The sequence below is a fragment of the Hyla sarda genome, chromosome 1, assembly GCF_029499605.1.
Source record: "Hyla sarda isolate aHylSar1 chromosome 1, aHylSar1.hap1, whole genome shotgun sequence".
In the NCBI taxonomy this organism is placed as follows: Eukaryota; Metazoa; Chordata; class Amphibia; order Anura; family Hylidae; genus Hyla; species Hyla sarda.
In genome coordinates, this window is record NC_079189.1 from 173,746,680 (window position 1) to 173,767,441 (window position 20,762).

At 40.6% G+C, this 20,762-nt stretch overlaps 1 protein-coding gene across 3 annotated transcripts in view; it reads left to right on the forward strand.

The window, feature by feature from the left end:
- Positions 1–265: 265 nt before the first annotated feature.
- The window catches only part of TRPC3 (transient receptor potential cation channel subfamily C member 3), a 260,568-nt gene continuing 240,071 nt past the window's right edge, over positions 266–20,762 (forward strand). For 2 of the 3 annotated variants that reach the window (XM_056564160.1, XM_056564165.1), the window contains exon 1: positions 266–624. In XM_056564160.1, coding sequence (XP_056420135.1) covers positions 419–624 — 206 coding nt within the window. In that variant the 5' untranslated portion in view covers positions 266–418. The remainder of the gene's footprint in view (positions 625–20,762) is intronic. The other variant, XM_056564176.1, reaches the window with a different exon arrangement.

Here is a 20,762-nt window from a genome sequence, read left to right on the forward strand (position 1 = left end):
ACAGTGAGGTGCCGGCGTGAGGTGAAAATTTGCGCCCCCGTGAAGACTTGTGCAAATTTTCACCTCACACCGGTGAAGACAGTTCTGTGCTGGCAGCAGAAATGTGAGGCAGCAGCACAGAGATTAATGAGTGTGTGAACAGGGACAGCACACGTGCGGCATCCAGCCCTGACTAAAGTGACGGTGGGAAGTAACGGGAGAGATGGGCGGCCAGGGGGGGAGGAGGGGAGGAGGGCTTGGGCGGGAGGAGGGCAGCTGCCACTGCTCCTGCATTTCTTCCTCGTTGCTGTCCCTATCGCTCTCCAGTCGGTTTGTCGGTGCCCAGCAGTACAGAGCTCTGCATACACCTGAGCCAGCCTGCATCCTCCCACCACTCCCCAGTGCCCTCGGCTACCTCAGACGCCCTGGGGATTCCTGTATGTCCACGAAGGGCAGGAAATGCAAGGAGCTGCCCGCTGGCAGGGTCAGCTTCCCAGAGCTGGGGGAACGCGGGGGATGGCTGGCAAAAAATGGGAGTCAGTGGGCACCACTGCCCCAGCCACGGGGAGTGCTGGTCTTACCTGCGGAGAGCAGCTCGTTTATTGCTGGGGGGTCCCACAGTGACTGCTACCCACTCCACTCTCTGTGAGTATTGCCACCTTCATGTACACTTGCTGTGCCAACCCTGCGATGTGCTCTGGAGGGCTCTGTACCATCATTTAATAGCTTTGGTTGTCACATAGGGAGGCCTGGATGGCAAGGGCATGGGTGATCATCACTCCTGATATAGATGGCACTTATAGGGCAACTTTCCTACTCTTGCCTTGGTGGTTTCCTAACAGCAAGTATTGCCACGTAGAGAACATTGCATTTCTTACTAAACTACTAGTGTATTCAGTATCACAGGAAGAGTCTTATCTGGGATACAATGAATTTTCTAGATTCAATCCTATAATATGCGTTATAATGGTCTTTATTATGATAGTCATAGAAGGACATGATAGGAAGTGATGCCCACACCTGCTTAGAAATTCACATATAGTGGCAACTGTGCCAACATGTCATTTGTTTTGGCATTAGGGAATGGAATAACCACATATGTGCAGCAGACATGTCAACCTTACAATCCACCAGCAACAACCTTGTAGGCTCCTTTAAGATGTCACATGCTTTATTGATTTTGGGTACGTGGAGTAAATAATACGTATTTCTAAATTCTATGTGTGTCTCATTTATAAGGGCGAGTATGTAAGTACTTGACTCTGCCTCCACATTTGGTCTTATAGAGATGGTCAGCATCTGGATGAATGTCAATTGATGGTTACATGCATATCAGTGAATGATTATATATAACCATAGATATGTAATTTAGTTGTTGACATATATTTATATTTATCATTTGACCATTCATAAGTATATATGTATATATATATATATATATATATATATATATATATGTTCTCATTCATCAGTAAATGATGTTAACTTGCTATGAAAGATAGCACGTCACTTTTGTTTACCTATGGATGGTCTTTTTTATTCACTTATGTATGTGTCTGCACAAATGATCATTTTGTATCCATCTAGCCTCACTTATGTAAATATTTGGATTGTCACATACATAATATATACAGTATATGTTTGTTTACAAATAGCCAGTATATGCCTCTCCATGCATGGTCTTAGAAATGAAGTTACTTTCTGAAATATTGATGTAAATTGGCGTTTTAATAGAAAACTGTATCGCGCCCAGATGCAATAAGTGTGCCAGCTGCCTATTTTACTGAAAGTGGTTGTGCATATTACCCAGGCCGTCCACATATGCATTATGTATGAGAGTTTATGACTTTCAGTACATATCCTTACTGTATGTGTGGATTTCTTGGCCATAATTGTATGCTGTGTTGTGTGTTCAGGGTAAAGTTGTTGGGTGGTAATATTGCATTTCTCTGCATATTCTAAAGCTGTTTAATCAACCATAAACTTTCTGAAGGTTCTATCCTTGAGTCTTTTATCTTCTCCAGAAATCTCAGTTTTGTTTTTACCTTCTTCATCCGTAAGCTTTGGGTCTGTCGCTGCAAATAACGAAAGCCGGGTCTTTTTTTTTACGACATCTGCTCTAGGAGCCACAGATAGTTTAAATTACAGTCTGCTATGATGTATTGTTTGTAATCCAGACACTGAAATTTAGCAAACAAGGGCAGATATGGTCACATCTTAAGTAACTGTCTCATCTTTATGATTATAGTAAGCCATTAGTGATGACACTGTGCCCACTCTGCATAGTGCCCGAGATGTTCATCATAATCAATGTATTATTATGCCATTGTTGGCGGGGTCATTTAGGTGTCAGGTCAGATGACCAGCATTTTCTTGTACATGTGAGGCATAGAGGCAACGCTTATAGCTCGATAGGCCCACTGTTGGCAAGGATTTCATTTCAGTTTGGCCCTGTATCCTCTATGTTACTCATTAGAAAGACCAGGGTACTGACTCACAGATTACTCCACTCTTTCCTCCAATAAGGTATCTGATGGAATGGAAACCAATTGGCTTGCCCTCCTGTCCTGTAATTGGGGGTATGAATTGATACAAATTTTCACTTTTCACATTGGGCATTCTATGTGATCCTGTTTAGTCAGTTGGGTACCAAATAGGTACACTTGTATTTTCTGCTTTGTAACATGTCTTATACAGTGGTCCCTCAAGTTACAATATTAATTGGTTCCAGGACGACCTTTGTATGTTGAATCCATTTATGTTGAGACCCTAACTCTATGGAAACCTGGAAATTGGTTCTGAAGACACCAAAATGTCATCCAAAAATAGGAAAAAGTGAGGATTAAACAAAAATAAGTAGATAACTAATACAGATAAAGCAAATCCTTACGTATAGAAGTAAGAAAGATCTGCTGGGAGCTGTAAATCACTGTCTATGTAGAGGACAGGAGCTTCTTCAGGGTCCTGTACAGTACATGCAATGTCCTAAAAAAAAGTAAAATGGAGCCGCCCCCACTTGGTGTCCAAAGGAGCAGCTAACCGTGGCACAGGTAAAGAGTACAGAACAAGTAATACCTCCTTGTACTGTAGGGGGCGCTACCAGACAGGAATTCAGTGCATATGCTGCAGTAATACAGGTGTTTTACCATTGAATGCCCATTCTGATTGGTCGGTTCTTCCAGCCATAGACACGATTAGAGATGAGCGAACTTACAGTAAATTCGATTCGTCACGAACTTCTCGGCTCGGCAGTTGATGACTTTTCCTGCATAAATTAGTTCAGCTTTCCGGTGCTCCGGTGGGCTGGAAAAGCCCACCGGAGCACCTGAAGGCAAAACTAATTTATGCAGGAAAAGTCATCAACTGCCGAGCCGAGAAGTTTGTGACGAATCGAATTTACTGTAAGTTCGCTCATCTCTAGACACGATTCGCAGATCTGGACTGTCTGTAGCATTGTATGTTGAGTCTGGTTTCAAGTTACAATGGTCCAGAAAAGACCACTGTATGTTGAAACTATTGTATGTTGAGGCCATTGTAAGTTGAGGGATCACTGTACTTTGTCAGTGTGTAAGTGCTTAAATTCTCAGCGTTTTTGCTTTTATTTTCAGCTTACACCTGTAGGGAGCCGGGACATAAGTTGACATTTACAGTGAGAATGAAACATTTTCCATATATGTTATAGCAGAGTGGTATCCAACCTGCGGACCTCCAGATGTCGCAAAACTACAACTCCCAGCATGCCCGGACAGCCAACGGCTGTCCGGGCATGCTGGCGTTTGTAGTTTTGCAACATCTGGAGGTCCGTAGGTTGAAGACCATTGTTATAGCATATTATTTGGGGAATATTTGACTCTCCGGGTATGCTGGGGGTTGTAGTTTTGCAACATCTGGAGGTCCGCAGGTTGAAGACCATTGCTATAGCATATTATTTGGGGAATATTAATATGTTGCCTCCCTCACACTATTAATCTAGAAAGAGAGAGATTATAGAGATTATAACGTGTTCTCTCAGGAAAACTTGAGCATCTAGTTTCTGAGAACCAACCTTTCTTCCTTTGACTGTCTTCTACCACTACTGTGGCTCTGCAATCTGTCAATCCTCTTATCTTCCTGTCTGGGTAATTAAGTAATTATCTGTGTAATGTACTGTACATGCTGTTTGAGGTTATAGTTAGCAGCAGCACCCTCTGCTGTACAGATGATGCTGTTTTCCTTGTTCACTGACTAAACTAATAGAGATGACAAAAATCTATATTTTTTATGAGCTGATCTGTGAACTTTTGCTGCTGTATGACCAGTATTAACATACTAGCGGAATATTTTGGTTGTTTCTCCCAGGAGTATCCAGGCTAGCCTCATTCCAATTGTAGTCCTCACCGTTCACTTTGTCATATTTATATGGCATAAACCATTTTGCCAGTTCATAGCAATGCTCTTTCTCCAGCAACTCCTGATATATGTACTTATATATTCACAAACCCTGTACTACAGAGATCCGGGTAAATGATTTCTTTATTTTATGTTTTTTTTTTTTTAGAAGGTTACATTTCTATCTATCTATCTATCTATCTATCTATCTCTATCTATCTATCTAGTAGTCCAGAAGAACAGCACATCCACCCATGTATCACTAGAATGAGGTACACGCCATCATATGGTTCCTGGTCATGGAATCCAACATTAATCCATTGGAAAGGATCGCAGCACACAAAAGGTTTCAATAAAGTGCAGTGTTTATTGCATCCACAGCAAACAAAGTGCGACGTTTCTGCGACCTCACGCCGCCTTTTATGTTATGCTTGAAAAGGCGGCGTGAGGCCACAGAAATGTTGCACTTTGTTTGCTGTGGATGCAATAAAAACTGCACTTTATTGAAACCTTTTGTGTGCTGCGATCCTTTCCAATGGATATCTGTTTATCTATCTATCTATCTTGTTATCTTGGTATATACTTTAACCCCTTAAGGACCAGGCCCATTTTGGCCTTAAGGACCGGACCAATTTTATTGTTGCATTTTCGTTTTTTCCTCCTCGCCTTCTAAAAATCATAACTCTCTTATATTTCCATCCACAGACCCATATGAGGGCTTGTTTTTTGCGTCACCAATTGTACTTTGTAATGACATCACCTATTTTACCATAAAATGTACGGCGCAATCAAACAAATATTATTTATGTGGGAAAATTGAAAAGAAAACCGCAATTAAGCAAATTTTGGAAGGTTTTGTTTTCACGCTGTACACTTTCGGTAAAAATTACATGTTTTCTTTCTTTGAGTCAATACGATTAAAATGATACCCATGTTATATGCTGTTCTATAATTGTACCGCTTAAAAAAATCTAAAACCATTTTAACAAAATTAGTATGTTTGAAATTGCCCTATTTTGACCACCTATAACTTTCTAATTTTTCCGTATATGGGGCGATATGAGGGCTCATGTTTTTCACCATGATCTGTAGTTTTTATCAGTACCACTTTTGCTTAGGTTTTACTTTTTATACATTTTTTATAAATTTTTTTGGGAATAAAATGTGACAAAAAAGCAGCAATTTTGGAATTTTTTATTTTTTTACATTTACGCCGTACACTGTACGGGATAATTAACAGTATATTTTAATAGTTCAGACTTTTACGCACGTGGCGATACCAAATAAGTGTATTCAATTTTTTTATGCTTTTTGGGGGGTAAAATGGGAAAAACGGACGTTTTACTTTTTTATTGGGGAGGGGATATTTCACATTTTTTACTTTTTTATTTTAAATTTTGTTTACTTTTTTTTCCACACTTTTTACGTCCCCATAGGGGACTATTCATAGCAATCATTTGATTGCTAATACTGTTCAGTGCTATGTATAGGACACAGCACTGCTCAGTATTATTGGTGATCTTCTGCTCGATCGCAGACCAGAGCAGAAGACCCTGGGAGACGGCCAGAGCCAGGTGAGGGGACCTCCGGCCGCCATGTGGGATGATCGGATCGCCGCGGCAGTGCTGCGGGCGATCCGATCATCCATTCAAAGTACCGCACTGCTGCAGATGCCGTAATCTGTATTGATCACTGCATCTGAGGGGTTAATGGCGGACATCTGCCATTACCAGCAGGTCCCTGGCTGCGGATAGCAGCCGGGACCTGCCGCGCATGACGCGAGCACCACTTTGGTGCTCGTGATCATGGCGGCGCGTAAATGTACGTCCTGGTGCGTTAAGTACCACGTCACTATGATGTACATTTACGTCCATTGTCGTTAAGGGGTTAAAAGGGTTATCCAGGAAAACTTTTTTTTTATGTATCAACTGGCTCCAGAAAGTTAAACAGATTTGTAAATTACTTCTATTAAAACATCTTAATACTTTCAGTACTTATGAGCTGCTGAAGTTGAGCTGTTCTTTTCTTTCTAAGTGCTCTCTGATTACACCTGTCTCGGGAACTGTCCAGAGTAGAAGCAAATCCCCATAGCAAACCTCTTCTACTCTGTGCAGTTCCCGAGACAAGCAGAGATGTCAGCAGAGAGCACTGTTGCCAGACAGAAAAGAACAACTCAACTTCAGCAGCTGATAATTATTGGAAGGATTAAGATTTTTTTTAATAGAAGTAATTTACAAATCTGTTTAACTTTCTGGAGCCAGTTGATATATATAAAAAAAAATATTTTTTTCCTGAATACCCCTTTAATATTAAAACATTTAAAAAGCCCTATTTATTAGGAGATCAGAATATCATATAGTACTAGTAGTTCAGCAATCATCTGTTTTTCATAACCAGGAGGCACCTAATGACAGAGATGGCAGGCTACCAGAAGAAACAGACTTCACCTTTCTATTTTTGGGGGTGTCATGGGAAATGAACTACATGTCGTATATGGGGATCTTGCTCCCAGTTTTGTGAGTCCTGAGCTGCCATTAGATAGTTGTTGGGAATCTTAGATACTGATAGTTCCATGCTTGCAACCATATTTCTTATGTATGGGGATATGTTTTTGATCACAGGGCCAATTGTTGGGACCCCTTAATCTTGAGAATGGGACTTACGAAGCCCCCAACTGGCTGGACAAACACTCAATTCATTGTCTATGGGAGTGCTGTACTTGGCTGAATTAAGAGATGGTTGAGTAGTCGCATTCCCCCAGATCTCCTATTTCAGAAGTAATTAATAGAATACTTCTTTTTGAGAAAATTAATGCCAGCCTTGGTGTCATGTGAGAACATTTTGATAAAGTGTGGACATTATCAGACTCCTAGTCTTGCATATTACTTGAACCTCAGACTTCTTATATATGTTTATGCATCATCAGCCTTCTTTATTCTTTTTTGCACATTTGTTTTTATGTGACTAAACAGAAATAAAGTGCAGTTAAAAAGTCATTGAATGAAAACAGTTCTCACAGTGAATCATAACTTATTTTGTGACTAATTGGGGGATAACACTAAGTTGCTGAGTTGCCCATAGCAACCAATCATATCGCTTCTTTTATTTGTGAAAAGGCCTCTGAAAAATTAAAGAAATATTTTTTTCTTCTGGACAGGTTTTGATAAATCGCTCCCTAAAATACAGAGAAATATGAATATTTCTCTTCATACAGTAAAGAGCTTCAAATGGTCACTATCATTTCAGTAAACTTTGCATAATTCAATAGTATAACCCCTTAAGGACGAAGTCCATTTTGGCCTTAAGAACCAGGCGATTTTTCATTTTTGCACTTTCGTTTTTTCCTCCTCCCCTTCTAAAAATCATAAAACTAAAAATATAAAAGAGAGCGCTCCATAGCGTAAAACCGACTGGGTAGCAATTGGTAGAAGGATTCTTTTTAAAACCTCTTACCCCAGGTGGTTGTGTGAGCTCACACACAACAATGTACAGCATGTAAGGATTGTTAGAGCCTGGTCTGCAGCCTCCCAACCAAGTAGATAGCGACAAATGACTTAAAAGGTGCGGTGGGTCTTTTGTGGCGCTGACTCGGAACAGGCACATCAGGTGAAGCTGCCCATGTGATCACCTGATGTGCCTATTCCGAGTCAGCGCCGCAAAAGACCCACCGCACCTTTGAAGTCCTTCTAAAAATCTGGACACTTTCAATTATGCATCTACAGACCCATATAAGGGCTTGTTTTTGGCATCACCAGTGGTACTTTGTAATTACATCACTTATTTTATAACAAAATCTGCAGAAAAAAACAAAAAAACATTATTTGTTGTGTAAAAAAAAACGCCATTGTGTATCTTTTGGGGTTTTCTGTTTCTACGCAGTGCATTTTTTGGTAAAAATGACACCTTATCTTTATTCTGTAGGTCCATACGGTTACAAGGATACCCAATTTATATAGATTTTATTTTATTTTACTACTGAAAATTATAACTACATGCACCAAAATTAGTATGTTTAAAATTGTCATCTTCTGACCCCTATAGCTTTTTTTATTTTACTGCATATGGGGCAATATGAGGGCTCATTTTTTTGTGCCGTGATCTGTAATTTTTAATGGTACCATTTTTATTTTGATGGGACTTTTTGATCGCTGGGGGGGGATCAAACTTTTATTAGGAAGGGGTTAATTCACTTTTATTAATGAATTTATTTTTTTTACACTTTATTTATGTTTTTAATCCCCATAGGGGTCTATACCATGCAATCTTTTAATTGCATACACTGATCAATGCTATGCCATAGCACAGCATTGATCAGTGTTATCGGTGCTCTTCTGCTCCAGCCTGCTAAAGCTTCCAATCGAATGGCGAGACCAATCAGATGGCGAGGAGGCAGGTAAGGCCCCCCCCCGCCATCCACCCAGCTGATCCATTGGCTAATCAGCTCTGGTGAGCTGCCAAGATCGTTTCACTTTCATTTTAGACCCGCAAACAACTTTGACCGCGGCGCCTAAAGGGTTAATGCCAGGCACCGGCCCGATCAGCGATGCCCGGAATTAACGGTGGGTCCTGGCTGCTGATCAGCTCGTGAGCACGCTTCAGTCATCGGTAATGGGACCAGGGGATACCGGTACGCCATTGGTCCTTAAGGTGATAAGGGAATATTAAAAACTTTGTAATATATCAGAGAAGGAGAGAGGGGTTGCAAGGATGTTTGTTTATGTACTCAGTAGGAGCTAATGGAGGAAGTCTGCCTATCTGCTTACTGAGGGTCTGCATATCAAGCTATGGAAGGGGATGTACCCAGGGGTCAAGTCCTGGGGAAAAAAGTGTGGGAACTCACCCAAGATTTCCACTTTAAGGGGTACTCTGCCCCTAGACATCTTATCCCCTATCCAAAGGATTGGGCATAAGAAGTCTGATCGCAGGGGTCCCGCCACTGGGGACCCCTGCATTCTCCCTGCTGCATCGGCATTCGTTTAGAGCGTTGGGTTCAGCGCCGGAGGCTCGTGATGTCACGGCCACAGCCCCTAAATGCAAGTCTATGGGAGGGGACATGACGGCCGTCACGTCCCCTCCCATAGACTTGCATTGAGGGGGCATGGCCGTGATGTCAAGACCCTCTGCCCCCCTTCGCCAGTCATTCGGCACGGAGCGAGGTCCACTCCATGCACCGGATGTCTGGGGTGCCAAAGCCGAGATCGTGGGGGTCCCGATCAGACATCTTATCCCCTATCCTTTGGATAGGAGATAATATGTCTAGGGGCGGAGTACCCCTTTAAGGGCTGGTCCTGCAGGATTCCTGCTAATGGGAACTGCGTTCCTGCTGCGGAAAAAGTGCAGGAACTCCGTTCCCATGAGTTCCTGCAGGACTTGAGCCCTGGATGTACCTATGTACATAACAACATATTGGTTGTGCGTGTGCCTATCTTACTATTGAGGGGGATTTCCTATCTATCTAATGGAAGGATAGTGTGGTTCTCCATAAGTGGCCCTGCCTATTTACCTACTGGAGGGTCTGCCTACATAATATGGGGTGGTATTTTGGAGAAAAGGGGCAAAATTAAGGGAAGGGGGACGAATGTACCTAATGAATGAGGGAGATAATAGTGCAGAAGGGGCACTATTAAGGAGAGGCAGGCATTATAGGCACAAAGGGGCAATAGGCATTTGGATACAATTGAAATGGCCCACTTATGGAGCTCTTGCACTAAGCCCACCAATGTGTTTAAAAATGGCCCTGCAACAACTTTAAAACACTCCTTTTTGTTCTCTCCTCATGGAGAACCTATGTGCAGGTTTTGATACATTTTCCCAATTATGTTCTGAGCCAGAAAAATATATACACTAGGGCTGCATGATTTGCTGCCATTTGCATTTGTGATTATTACATTGCATTTATATTTTGGCGGTGGCTCGACACCCCTTATGTGTAATATAGTACCTGGGCACAGGGGAAACATAAAAAATTGTTATGATTACCAAATCCGGTTTCCTGTAGGTCTGACGTAGATCCCATTCTCCTCCATGTGGTCCCAGGGTCTTCTGTACTTCCTTCTGCAAAGACAAGCAGCTGGTTGCAGGATCTTCCCACACAGCCAATCGCTGGCTTAAGCAGTGTCTGTCCTGTCTTGGCCAGTGATGGCTGAGTGGGAAGGTCCTGCAAGTGCAACCAGCAGCTTGTCTTTGAAGAAGGAAGCACAAAAGACACTGGGACTTTTCGGAGGAGAATTAGATCCTGCAGCAGACCTATAGTGGACCAAGGTTTGGTAAGACATAAAAACTAAAAAAGAATACATATGGAAAACGGTGTGTGTGGGTATGTGTGTGGGCATCACATCACCATACCTTCTCCTGGTATGCAGGTAATGTGGATGACCCACAGAGGCAGTTGTACATTAACTTAGGACCTGCAGCTTCACTATAATGGTTTACGTGCATGTAAGGGTAATTTGCTGCTCAGCTCTTCCCTCAGTCACTCACCAATGACATACCAGCTAAGCCGCCTTGCTTTGTGAACTCTGAATTATTATAGGTAACAATACTGATTAAATATTGAATACAAAATATTTCAGGTATTCAATTGCAATTATTGAATACAAAGCCAGGAAAAGATCATAAATTGAGGACATGTATGAAGTAAAGACTGAGACTTCTCCTTTTTTAAGTCCATTTCTAGTTCTTTGTGTTCAATCATTTCAATTCAAAGAACCTAAGGTGTAAACAATTGAGTAAAATAAAAAAAGAAATAAGGTTTAATTAGCATGTTTTTATTTTATTTTATTTATTTATTTTTAACTGCCTACTCTAGAAATAAAAATTGTATAGCAGTACATAAGGGACAGAGTATAGGCATGCATGAAGCATGTCATGTGCATTTTTTTCAAAATAAGAAAATGGCTGTCAGTGACTGACAGTGAGTATGGCCAAAGGTACGATTAAAGGGGTACTCCGATGGAAAACATTTTTTTTAATCAACTGGTGCCAGAAAGTTAAACAGGTTTGTAAATTACTTCTTTTTAAAAATCTTAATCCTTCCAGGACTTAGCTGCTATATGTTCCACATGAAGTTGTGTTTCTTTCTGGAACTCTTTTCTGTCTGACCACAGTGCTCTCTGCTGCCACATCTGTCCATATCAGGTACTGTCCTGAGTAGAAGCAAATCCCCATAGCAAACCTCTCTTGCTCTGGACAGTTCCTGACATGGACAGAGGTGTCATCAGAGAGCACTGTGGTCAGACTGAAAAGAATTCCAGAAAGAAATACAACTTCCTGTAAAGTATACAGCAACTGATAAGTACTGGAAGGATTAAGATTTTTAAATAGAAGTAATTTACAGATCTGCAAAAATTTACCTACTGTTCTATTCCACATTATGGCAAAAATCAATCAACTTAGTAAGGAGAAGTAACAGTCCATCAATCCAGAAGATTGCAAGAACTTTGAAGGTATCCTCAAGTGCAGTCATGAAAACCATTAAACGCTATGATGAAATTGGATCTCATAAGTACTGCTTCAGGAAAGAAAGACCAAGAATTACCTCTACTGTAGAAGAATGTTCATTTCAGTTGCCAGCCTCAGAAATAGAGCCTACATACTGTATATGCTTCACAGAGGTCAAGTACCACACACTCTCTGTTGAGAGAAGAATGTGAGTATCAGGGTCTTTGGTTGAATTGCTGCAAAGAAGCAACTACTAAAGAACAAATAAAAGAAAAAAAAAAAAAACAACAAACAACTTGCTTTGAACAAGAAAGGCAAGGAATGGACATTCCAAGCAAGGAAGTGAAAATCTTTACATTCATCTTTGTAAAAGAAGAAATATTTGGTTCCCACCAATAAGCATGTAAGAGGAGGCGTGATGATGTGGGGGTTCTTTGCTGGTGACACTGTTTGTGATTTATTCAGAATTCAGGGCACTCTTAACTGGCATGGCTACTACAGCCTTCCCCAGCTAAATGCTATCCCATCTGATTTGCACTTAGTGGCAGTATTGTTTGTTTCTCAACAGGACAATGACCACAAACACACCTCAAAGCTATATGAAGGCTAAGTGACCAAAAAATGAGAGTGATAAAGTGCTTCTCTCTCTCTCTCTCTCTCTCTCTCTCTCTCTCTCTCTCTCTCTCCCATTACATGAATGAGGGTATTAATATGGAATGTGAGGGAGTTGGCGGATAGAGAGAGTGAGGCGAACGGCGGTCTACTAGGTGATAGATAAACATTTACCAGGTATGATCTGTTTTTTCTTTGATACATATCTAACGAAAGATAAAACCCAGATTTTACAGAGAAAATGGATTGCAAAGCAATTTCATTCGACACATACTTGACACTCAAGAGGTGTAAGTGTGTTAATACATAAAGGGCTAGAGATAGAAGTGTTGAATTCAAAAGTAGACAAAGAAGGTAGGTATGTATTTCTGGTATTGAATTGGGAGGGAAGAAGACTGCTGTTCGCCTTTGTCTGTGTGCCACTCTCCTTCTCACCTGGAGTAATTAAGGAATTATGTGGGTATGCTAATGATAAAGGAGGTATTCCAATTATGGTGATGGGTGATATCAATGCAGTAATGAGTGAAGAAAAAGATAGGTTAAAGTTCAATGGCGGAATAACAGGTCTAAAAAAATATTGGAATTAGGATGGGTATATTACTGGAGGGAGAGAAACCCATAACTTAAGGTATACTCATTTTATAATGAGTCCAAGAAAACATTATCCCATATAGATATGGTTGTGGGTGATAAGGTGATCATGCCATGGATAAAATATATAAAATACGAACCCCAGAGTATATCCGATCGTGCCCCATTAATCTTACAAATGGGAACCAAAAAGACAAAGCAGATAAATTGGGTAGGGTTATGGGGAGAGAATAGCGAAATAATTGATAAAATACATCTTTGTCCCAAGATTAGTGAAATTATTTAGAGATATCTTTGGGAGTGGAATGTTGCCCCCCTCAATGAGAGAGGCAGTTATAATGCTTATTCTTAAGCCTGAGAAAGATGAACATGAATCTGATGTATATAGGCCAATCTCGCTGCTAAATATAGATATAAAGATACTGGCAAAAATGTTGGCAACAGATTGGTGAAGGTAATGCCTTTGTTAATATCGAATGACCAATGCGGATTTATGAGTGACAGATAATGTAAGGAGATTGTTTGCAAATCTGTAGGTAGAGGGGGAGGGTTGGAACGCTCCATCCTGTCATTGGACACAGTCAAGGCCTTTGACAGGGTGGAATGGTCCTTCCTTTGCACTGTTATGAGGGGATATGGGTTTAATGAAGTGTTTATGAAGTGGATGGGAATTTTGTATGGTTCTCCAAAGGCAGCAGTTCTGGTGAATGGGGTTCAATCAGAGGGATTTCAATTAACAAGGGGAGCTAGGCAGGGCTGTCCCCTGTCCCTCCACATCTTTGCCCTCTATGTAGAACCATTGGCGATTAGAATAAGAAATATGGAAATAGCGGAGGGGTTTGGATGTCGAGGGGCAGGGGACAGAATATCTCAATTTGAAGATGACATCTTGCTATATATCGAATACCCAGCAGGCACTAGAGTGTATAATAGAAGAAATAGAGGAGTTTGGAGATAAATCAGGTTTAAGTATAAACTGGAATAAAGCTGTATTAATGCCATTGGATAGACAAATATCTCACAAAAATTGAAAATAAAAGGAGAGGGATAAACATTTAAATACTTGGGGATAACTGTTGGAAGGGATGTTAAAAAAATCCAGAATTAAATGTCTGGCCTATTCTGAGAGAGTTAAAAACAAAAATCAAGATTTGGTTAGGCCTGCCACTTAGCATGGCAGATAGGATTAGTTTATTAAAAATGATAGTCTTGCCGGAGATTTTTTTATTTTGTCTAATAGTCCGGTATGGTTAGGAGAACTCATTTGTAAAGAAATTGAAGCCATGGAAAGAGAACCAAGGATAAAACTAAGTTATTTATGTAAGGAACTAAAGAAAGGAGGACTAGCTATTCCAGATTTTAGATTGTATTATATAGCAGCACAATTAAGATAAGTAAAGAAATGGAAAGAAACCGATTCCTTTGTGAACATGATAAAGGGAAGAAGGCAGATGTGTGAGGATTTGGGAGAATTTCAAGAATCATGATTGAATGGTAGGGAACCCATAGCCGAGATGGTGGAGATGGTGGGTAAAGTTTGGGCACAAATGAAAAACGTTATGAAGGTAGAAGGTTCACTAAAATGCAAAACATTATTTAATAATCTGAAATTTGAAGAATTGGAGGTTCAAGAGTGGAGGTTCATGGATAAATACAACTTGAAATATGTTGCGCAATTTTTTGAAGGTGGGAAACTCAGACAATTTGAGGATCTGAGTGCACAATATAAAATTCCAAATAATATGATGTCACTATTTAGATATACACAATTAAGGGAAGCAGTGAAAAAAATAGATGAGAAAGAGGAATTAATAATTAACGAATGTTTAATAATGAGGGTTTTAAGGGAAGGCACGAATTAAAAAAATAATTTCAAAAATTTACAAAATTATGCTGGAGGTTAAAAATCAAGGGTTGAGGCACTTAAGCATAAAGGAATGGGAAAAAGATATAGGACAGGTAACAGAGAAGCAATGGAGGGAAATTTGGGAAGAGAATTTTAACACTATTAAAAATGGATTACATAGAATTACACAATTTTTTATAACACATAGGTTATATTATTCACCGCAGTTTATGGCAAAAATAGATAAATCAAAAAGAGTGCCCAAAGTGTGATGGTAAAGGAATGGGATTCTTCCATATGTACAGTATTTTGATTGTACAATGCTTAAGGAATTTTGGCTCGAGGTAATAAGGATGACGGAGAAAAGGCAAGAGCTAGAGGAGGGAGATAAATTAATAACCTGGTTAATAGGAGGAGGAAGATTGAAAGGAAGGAGGACGGATAAGGTTTAAAGAGGGAAAGTGCAATTTGTATCTAGTCTTTTAGTGGTGAGAAAATGGATGTCTAAAGAAGTCTCAAATATTGATGAATGTAATGCTACCGTATGCAAAATAATACATTTTGAGTTTGGATGGGCAGTCAAGGTCGGGTGTTTGTCACAATTCCATGCAATCTGGGATAAATGGATTAAAGGTATGACGGGGAGAGAGAGAGAGAGAGAGAGAGAGAGAGAGAGAGAGAGAGAGAGAGAGAGAGATTATGTTTAGTAGAAAGTATTAGATAGGAGAGAGTTTTTTTTTTTTTACTTTCTCCCTTCTGCTATGGGGTGGAGGGGGGGGGGGTGTTGAGGGAGGGATTGGTAGGTGACTACTGTTTTGTAAGCGGAGGTGCCTTGTCTTACCAAAAAGATGACCCTAATGATAGATTATAGGGGGAATGTAGGAACTGAAAGAGGGGAATTTTGAATGGGGGAAGGGGAAATTTTTATTTTATTTTATGTTAATTACTTAATTACATTTTTTTTCTCTCTCTTCCCCTCACTGGAGTGTATGTTGTTGGATTGAGGACCCTCCCACTGCATTTGACAAAGGGATGAATGTAGAAGACTGTCCTCCTTCAGAAAATGGAGAAAGCTGCATAATAGCTTTCAAAATAAAATGGGTTGAATAAGCAGTAGTTTCTCCCCGAGCTTGTTGATCCTGGAGATGTGTGATAAACATATCATCAGTAGATCACGAGAGAGTCAGGAAGGATGGTGGCCCGGAAGGGCGCCATCTCTTTCTGGCAAGAGGAGTGAGCTAAATTAAGTGAAATACAACTGAGGGGGTATATTTGGAAAACAATAAGCAGTGGAGAGTAGGAGAAGGAGGATAGTTGTGAAAATGGAGGTGGTGGTGAATGGTGTGGTGGGGCCCAACTTGGAAAATGAGAGTAATTGAGGAGAGGAGTTGTGGTATTTTTCTTTTTCTTTCTCCCTTTTGGTGCAAATTAAGGAAAGAAGAAGGAGAAGGGAGAAGAGGGTTTATTAGCGCAAAGAGTACGTAAAAATGTGGATGTGGGTAATAAGGGTCGGACAGGGAAATTGGAAATTGTAAGGAGTTTTTTTTAATAAACATTTTTCTATAATGTGTGAAGATATTGATGGTAATATTGGTGGTACCGTATTTTTCGTCCTATAGGACGCACCGGCGTATAAGACGCACCCAATTTTTAGGGGCAAAATCTTAAAAAATAAAGATTTTGAACCCAATAGTGGTCTTCAACCTGCGGTCCTCCAGATGTTGCAAAACTTCAACTCCCAGCATGCCCGGACAGCCGTTGGCTGTCCGGGCATGCTGGGAGTTGTAGTTTTACAACATCTGGAGGTCCGCAGATTGAAGACCACTGCAGGAGGAGGTAATACTCACGTGTCCCCGCCGCTCCGGACCCGTCACCGCTGCCCTGGATGTCGCTCCATCGCTGTCACCGTGTCCCCGTCGTTCCGGAACGTCTCTGCTGCCGGCCAGGTATCCTCGGTCTCCGTCGCCGCCATCACGTCGTTACGCACGCCGACGTACGTACGCGACGACGTGATGACGAGGAAGGAGAGCGCCGGCCATACAGGGGATCCCGGCACGGAGCAGACACCAAGGAGGCAGGTAAGGTCCCTCCCGGTGTCCTGTAAGCACTATCCCGGCTATTCAGTCGGGCTGTTCGGGACCGCCGCGGTGAAATCACGGCGGTCCCGAACAGCCCGACTGAACAGCCGGGTTAGTGTCACTTTCCCTTCAGACGCGGCGGTCAGCTTTGATCGCAGCGTCTGAAGGGTTAATACAGGGCATCACCGCGATCGGTGATGTCCTGTATTAGCCGCGGGTCCCGGCCGTTGATGGCCGCAGGGACCGCCGCGATAGGGGTGTATTCGCCGTATAAGACGCACCGACTTTTTCCCCCCAGTTTTGGGGAAGAAAAAGTGCGTCTTATACGGCGAAAAATACGGTAATTATACGATGAATTAATAATTATTGTAACTGAGATATAAACAAAAAAAAAGGTGCTTCATAAGATGACATAGCTTCCACAATCATCCAACCTAAACCTACTTGGGATGACCTGGACCAAAGAGTGAAGAAAAAAACAGCAAACAAGTGTGCACCACCTCTGGGAACACCTTCAAGACTGTCTAAGCGATCTACGCGACTATCTCTTGAAGCTGATAAAGAGAATGTGAAGCATGTGCAAAGCTGTCATCAAAGAAAAAGGGACTATTTTGAAGAATCTAGAATATTAAGCATATTTTAGTTTGTTTAACATTTTTGTTTTGTTTACTACTTATTCCATAAGTGTTCCTTTATAGTTTCATGTCTTCAAATAAATCTACAATCTAGAAAAGCAACAACAACAATCCAAAAATTCTGTTGCAGAAGACTCCCATAGTTTTCAATAGGATTCTGCTGCCCCATGCACGTGGAGGAATTTTCACAGCAGAAACATCTTCCGTTGAATTTTCTATTCTGGTCTCTGCAGGGATAATTGATGTGTCAATTACATAGCCGTCTAATACATGGATTTCCAAAGTTTACTAGATCTGTTTGCTTTAAAGAAATGTCCAGTAGGTCGTCCAGATTACAGGACAAATATGTGGAAATCTTGGCTCACCTACTCATACTCCCAGAACTAAGTTAAGTTGATTTATTGCTAACTGTTTGACAACCCCCCCACCCTTGGGGCACTAGCATTTTTGTCTATACAGGTGAATGTGCATTATGGTGCCTCCCTATGGAGCAGAAAGACACAGATTGCAGCGAACTGGGGTACCTGTAACAATATATCACTGTTCTAGAGATCCTATAACAATACGTTACCATCCTAGATGTACCCATAGCAATATACTATCATCCTAGCGTTGCCCATAGCAATAAAATATCCTCCTATAGGTACCTCAAGGATGATGACATCTCTGTCCATTTTAGGAATTGTCCAGAGCAGCATATGTTTGCTATGGGGATTTTCTCCTACTCTGGACAGTTCTTAAAATGGACAGAGATGTCAGTAGAGAGCACTGTGGTCATGATGTCAGCAGAGAGCTCTGTGTTCCAAAAAGAAAACCATTTCCTCTGTAGTATTCAGCAGCTAATAAGTACTGGAAGGATTAAGATTTTTGTAATAGAAGTAATTTACAAATCTGTTTAACTTTCTGGCACCAGTTGATTAAAAAAAAAGTTTTCCACGGAAGTACCCCTTTAAATCTGAAGGAAATTATTATTTATTGAAAATTTTGGCTTAACGTATGGGTGAAACCACCAAGATTTGTCTTCCTTATCAGTGCGCCAAAACCTTGCTGACTTAGCTTCAGTATTGCTGAAACTATCAGCTTAGATGATATCTTCACTCGCTTGAAAGTAGCATCTAAAGCATATTTTTTTTTTATTACAGAGCATTTCTTTAAAATAAAAACATCACCAGTATATAGAAGTTTTAGAGTTGTCATCCGATGTCAAGTTGTAAAAAATTCCTTTCAGAAATTTCTTAATCACATTATCCTCTGATGAACCAGGGTGACACTGCCTATGGCAGCCAAAGACAACAAATCCGCCTAACTATATGCAGCAATACTGGAGCAACATAAAAGCAGAACTTGACTGGCAGCAGAATTTATTATACAATTCATAGAAAAAATCTTGGCCACAAAATAATATAAAAATATGTAACTAATAGCCAGGTTGAGGAAAATAAAGGCAGTCCATGGGAAATAGATAAGGAAAGTTGATGTTCTGTCAGCTCTGTGCTTTGCTAGTGAATGATGACCTGTAAATGACAATTTTATCCAGAAAGCTTAAAAGCCAGTTATTCTGTGTCAGAGACCGCTGCTTTCCTGCCTTTTACCCTTTTGCGACTAATAGTACTTGCAACTTATTACAAGCCGATTCCTTCTCCCTATTCCCTGATAAGTATAAATCCCCACTATACAGTGAGCTGTAATACCTATTTGTTCTACGGATTTGAGGCATGCAAATCTGTGAGACAGGAAAAAGTAGGTTAATATATTGTGAACCACACGGTGTTCTGTAGAGAAACGACATTATTATAGCATATATTGTTATTTTGTGTCGATTCCATAACACCCGCATTTATACAGCAGGGGGATTATAAACCCTTCAGAATTCAGAATTGCTGTATTTTCCAGCAGTGAATATCATTTGTAATGTTTCTGTAACACAATGTCCTTATTTTCTAATGTTACCCTTCTTTAGCAAGTCTGTGTTCCAACAGAAATAGCAGAAAACCTGAGAATCTGTCAGACGTTTATAGACCTTTTCTTTGAACCTGAGCTCTTATTGCGCAGCACTTACATAGTTATTAGACATTCATTTTGAATGGACTGAAGGCTTTCTTTCATTCTTCCACTGCTGAATAATATTTAAAAAAAATAATCCTTGAAGGGACGAACATTATGATGTAAAACGGAATGGGTGGTATTCTATTATTCTTACTAGGTGTGAACAGTTGAAGTCTAGCTCCAGTGTAAAGATAAACGAAATATTAAAGGGGTACTCCGGTGGAAAACACAATTTTTTAAATTAACTGGGGCCAAAAAGTTAAACAGATTTTTACATCACTTCTATACAAAAAATCTTAATCCTTCCAGTAGTTATCTGCTGCCATATGCTCTAGAGCAAGTGGTATAGTTATTTTCAGTCTGACCACAGTGCTCTCTGCTGACACCTCTGTCCATGTCAGGAACTGTCCAGAGCAGAAACAAATTCCCATAGCAAACCTCTCCTGCTCTGGATAGTTCCTGACTTGGACAGCGGTGTCACCAGAGAGCACTTTTGTCAGACAGAAAAGAACTATACAACTTCATCTGGAGCATACAGCAGCTGATAAGTACTGGAAGGACTAAGATTTTTTAATAAAAGTAATTTACAAATCAGTTTAACTTTCTGGCACCAGTTGATTAGAAAAAAATGTGTTTTCCACCAGAGTACCCCTTTAATGGATTGTATTATAAGCAGTTTCCTAATACTGAAATAAATATAATTTAACAGAATCATTCTGATAATATATTTGCGAGGCTGCAAAGAGATAACATTTTCTACTAGTGCCCTACACGCCAGCCTGAATAGCCAGTAAAATGTAACATCATGCTACTAGGCACCTTGACTTACCCTTCTTGTGGGTCATCGTGGCAAGGGCTGACAGGGTATCTCACCATCACTTTGGAAACATGCTGCATCCTCGCTTTGTAGTTCTTGGAGTATACAAGATTAAAACAATATGGCTTCTGTTTTCCAAAAATAGTGTCACACCTGTCCACAAGTTGTATGTGATGCAGCTCAGCACCATTCACATTTACTTCTCATGGACAGGAGAGCATGGCAGGTCTCGGGAGTAATTAATAGGCAAGCTCTCAGAGAGGGCATCCCTGAAACATGAATCAATAGGAGAAACAGGTTTTCTGGGCTAAAAAAGTTCAATCATTTCTATATGACTGAGGCCTCATTCA